This window comes from Bison bison, unplaced genomic scaffold (assembly GCF_000754665.1).
Source record: "Bison bison bison isolate TAMUID 2011002044 unplaced genomic scaffold, Bison_UMD1.0 scf7180017864227, whole genome shotgun sequence".
Taxonomy (NCBI): Eukaryota; Metazoa; Chordata; class Mammalia; order Artiodactyla; family Bovidae; genus Bison; species Bison bison.
The window spans coordinates 88,778-92,621 of NW_011494799.1; the positions used below are offsets into that span (position 1 = coordinate 88,778).

General features: G+C 41.2%; 1 protein-coding gene across 4 annotated transcripts in view; it reads right to left on the reverse strand.

The window, feature by feature from the left end:
- The window catches only part of PHF8 (PHD finger protein 8), a 103,202-nt gene that overhangs the window by 35,055 nt on the left and 64,303 nt on the right, over positions 1-3,844 (reverse strand). For 2 of the 4 annotated variants that reach the window (XM_010845879.1, XM_010845877.1), the window contains 4 exons: positions 3,328-3,506; positions 2,956-3,041; positions 2,374-2,474; positions 1,423-1,736 (listed from right to left, as the gene is read on the reverse strand). In XM_010845879.1, coding sequence (XP_010844181.1) covers positions 1,423-1,736; positions 2,374-2,474; positions 2,956-3,041; positions 3,328-3,506 — 680 coding nt within the window. Of the gene's footprint in view, positions 1-1,422; positions 1,737-2,340; positions 2,475-2,955; positions 3,042-3,327; positions 3,507-3,844 lie in introns of all 4 variants that reach the window. The other 2 variants (XM_010845878.1, XM_010845876.1) reach the window with 1 other exon arrangement.

The following is a 3,844-nucleotide window of genomic DNA, read 5'->3' on the forward strand; positions in this document are numbered from 1 at the left end:
TTACCACTGTTGGTAAGGCTGTAGGGAAACAGGTATTTCTCATACACTGCTCATATACTGACCCTTGTGGAGGGAATTCAGCACCATTAACATTTATTTTGTATATACCCTTCAACTCAGCAGGTCTAGCTACTTTAGAGAAATGCTAACTGGCACATGAAAACAAAAGGTTATTTACAAGAATTTTCATAACACTAAAAATTAGAAATAACCTAAATGTTAACCAGTAGGGGACAGTTAAACAAATGATGGTACACCTATGCTTCAGACTACTATGCAGCAGGTAGATCCCAATGCATTGATGAAGTAGACCTCTACATACTGATGTTGAAAGAAATCCAAGCAAGTTGTAGAACCACATACACACAAAACAAAACTATACCTCTATTTATGTCTACAAATGGGTATAAACACAAAAAATTAAAAGGTATACTTCAAACTGATAATAAATGTTACCTTTGGATAACTTCCTCAGAGAGGGGAGAATGTTAGTCAAAGGGAATTTTTCCTTTCTCTGTCCTACTTTTGGTCATCAAGGATTACTTTTTAAAATAATGTTAAAACAAAAACCTACAACTCAGTTGCACTATAAAAAAAGTGCTTTATACACTGCATACTCAATACATTTTAGTTTAAAAAAGGAGTCATCTATTAAATGTGAAAAGCCCACTAAAAAGTCATATACCTTTGCAAGAGATGAACTGAACAACACATAACACAAATGATACAGGTAATGGAAGTAAAGGGGCTTCCTTTGTGGCTCAGTGATAAAGAATCCATCTGCCAATGCAGGAGATGTGGATTCGATCCCTGGATAGGGAAAGTCTGCTGGAGGAGGAAATGGCAACCCACTCCAGTATTCTTGCCCGGGAAATCCCATAGACAGAAAAGCCTGGTAGGCTACATTCCATGGGGTCGCAAAGAGTTGGACACGACTGAGCAACTAAACAACAACAAGTGGAAGTATAATAGGTAAGAGGGAAAAAAGAGTCACCTGCAGTGATAACTGGACAATGATAAAAATGGATAATAGCTACCATTAAAAAAATTATTTATTTAAATTTGGCTGCACTGGATCTTCGTTGTGGCAGACGAGATCTAACTTCCTGACCAGGGATTGAGCTCAGGCCCCCTGCATTGGGAGCACAGAGCCTTAACCACTGAACCACCAGGGAAGTCCTTATAATAGCTATCATTTTTTGAGGGCCTCCCATAAGCAAGACACTGTGCCAGGTAGTCTGTACATCAACTTGTAAGATATTCCCATTTTACAGATTAAGAAAATACAGCACAGAGAAACTGAGTATCAGGCTTATGGTGAGGCCTTTGCTCACTACAGACTGTCCTGGACTGGATTTGGGATTGAGATTGGGGCTAGGGGGAACCCTCCTAGCCTTGACTCCAGTGCTCAGCTGCCCTTACTATACTCTGCATCCTTGAAGCATGCTCCCAAGCTGTCCTGTTCATCAAGACTGGCGTTCTCCTCTTCCTCCTCGCTTTCGGTTTTCCAGTAGGCTGGCCGCTTGATGGGCCGCTTCCCTGGGGTGCGCTGGGAAGCAGGACTGCTAGACATTGTGCCCAGCCCACTGTTGGAACTCGTGCTGCTTCGGTCCTGCCCTCCGGTCCACCAGGCCTGCAGGCTGGAGGTAGCTGGTGAGGATGATGAGGACTGCAGGTTGGCCATGCACAGCATGCCCTGGATAGCCTCCTGAGTGCTGGGAGAGGCAGGAGCCTCACTGTAAGGGACAGAAAAGAAATGCTGAAGGAGTTTCTCTAGTTGTCAGAGGAAACTAGTCATCAGAATAGTCAGGGAGGAGGGACAAGAGCTGCCTGGGTCAAGATAGGAACAAGCACAAGAGAATCATCCCAAGTGAAAAACTAGAAACCAAACTAAAGATCAAAATAGTATCAAAGACTATTTCCATAAAAAGGCCAGTCCTTCTTGACTGAAGTCTCTCCATAGACAGCAGGCAAAGTGGCAAGAAAAAGGGTGCACCTCCCTTCCTATTCACACAGGCCGCATTCTTTTTTTTTAAAGCAAAAAAAAAAAAAAACAAGATCCAGAAAAGGCCCAGTGCTCCTTTCATGCCTCTTCTGACTTCCAAAGAACCCAGACTCACTGCCCTTGAAATCTGTACATCCTTTCTAAGTCATATCTTAAATATCTCAGGACAGATTTCATGTCTACTTTATTCTTTCAGCCCAAATGCCCTGGATAATTCTTTGTCCCTTTAAATGACTCAATTAATACCTACTGATTGGCTGACCTAGCCAAAGGTGGCAGGTGGGGGTGTGTGTTGTCTGATCACCTAGAAAGGGGAGAACAAAGCCAGTACTCACGTGAGGGCAGCATAGTCAGGTCCCCCCACCTGCCTGCTGGCCTTGAGCAGATCAAGAATTCCACCGGCTCCACTCCCATTTCCAAGCTTGCCTTCGACCCCTTCTATAAGGTCCTCATCTGTTGTATAGTCCTCCTGTTGGAGAAAAGGGATATCACCTCAGCTGCCCAGGCCCTAATATATGGTTGACACTAATACCTTCTGAGCACCAAGTATCTACCAAGTACTAAGCAGAATATTTGTTTTTTCATCTTAGTCTTTGAAGCATCTTTGTGAGGCAAGTACTAACTCCCATTTTACAGATAAGGAAACTAAGGCTCAGTGAAGTTAAATATGTATGCAAAGTCACAATCAGATATTCCAAATCAGATACTCTTTCTCCTACATCACACTGCCTTTTAGTCTACTCTATATTAAAGATTTTTTAAATATTTCAACTAAAGTATAATCTTCCATTTATATATTCAGGAGCACTTAGCATACAATCTTTCACTTTATAAATATTTTAGGAACTGAATGCATAGGCTGTCTCCCCCAACCTCAACTAAAATGACAAATCATATTCTGGTTCTGTAACCAGAACAAGCAGAAGATAAGAAACAGGGAAGGCTCCTACCTCAATGTCAAACTCAACTTCTCCTGGTTCACGAACTCGATTGGGGTCCGAGCAAGGCTTCGCACGAGGCAGCTTTCGGGGAAATTCTAGAAAGCAATAGAATGTACTTACCATGAAGCTAAGGTTAGTATCTGAGCCAAATATCCAGGAGAAAGAGAATAAAACTATAATTTTCCTGAAAGTAATGACCACAGATAAGTAATTTAGGGAGGTAAGGAATTAGTTCATAAATTAATCTCTAGAGCAAAGAAAGCCTACAGAGCTGGTAAATCAGAAAGTCAACAAGCTCAGGCCTAAGGTCTTAAGTCTACTGAAGGGACTAAAACCAAACTGAAATGGGCAGGGCAAGAAAGAAAAAGAACAAATACATACTTGGTCTTATTAACAGGGTCGCCTTCTCCTTTCCCAGTCTCTCATCAATCTGCAGTTCATCATCTGAATCCAAGTCCAATTCATCCTCCATCACCTGTTCTGACACCACCCTAGTCTTGTCTGCCTTCTTCACGATCTTGGCTCGCCGAGACTTAGATAAGCTCTTCACCTTCTTGGTACTGGAGAGAGAGTGAAGGAAAACATAAAAACAGTCTCACACAAAGGCAATTCTCTCCAAATTGTTCTATAGATTCAATGCAATCCTATCTAATGCATCTAGTTTTGTGGAGATTAATAAACTGATACTAAAATGTATATGGGCATACAAAGGCTATGTACATGGCCAAAACAATTTCAAAAAAGAACAAAGTTGGAGGACTTATACTACTCAATTTAAAAATTTACTATAAAGCTACAGTAATCAAGGTAGTATGATATTGGCATAAGGATAAAAATGAATGGAACAGAACTGTGAATTTAGACCTAAATCCTTAAATTTATAGTCAATTGATTTCTG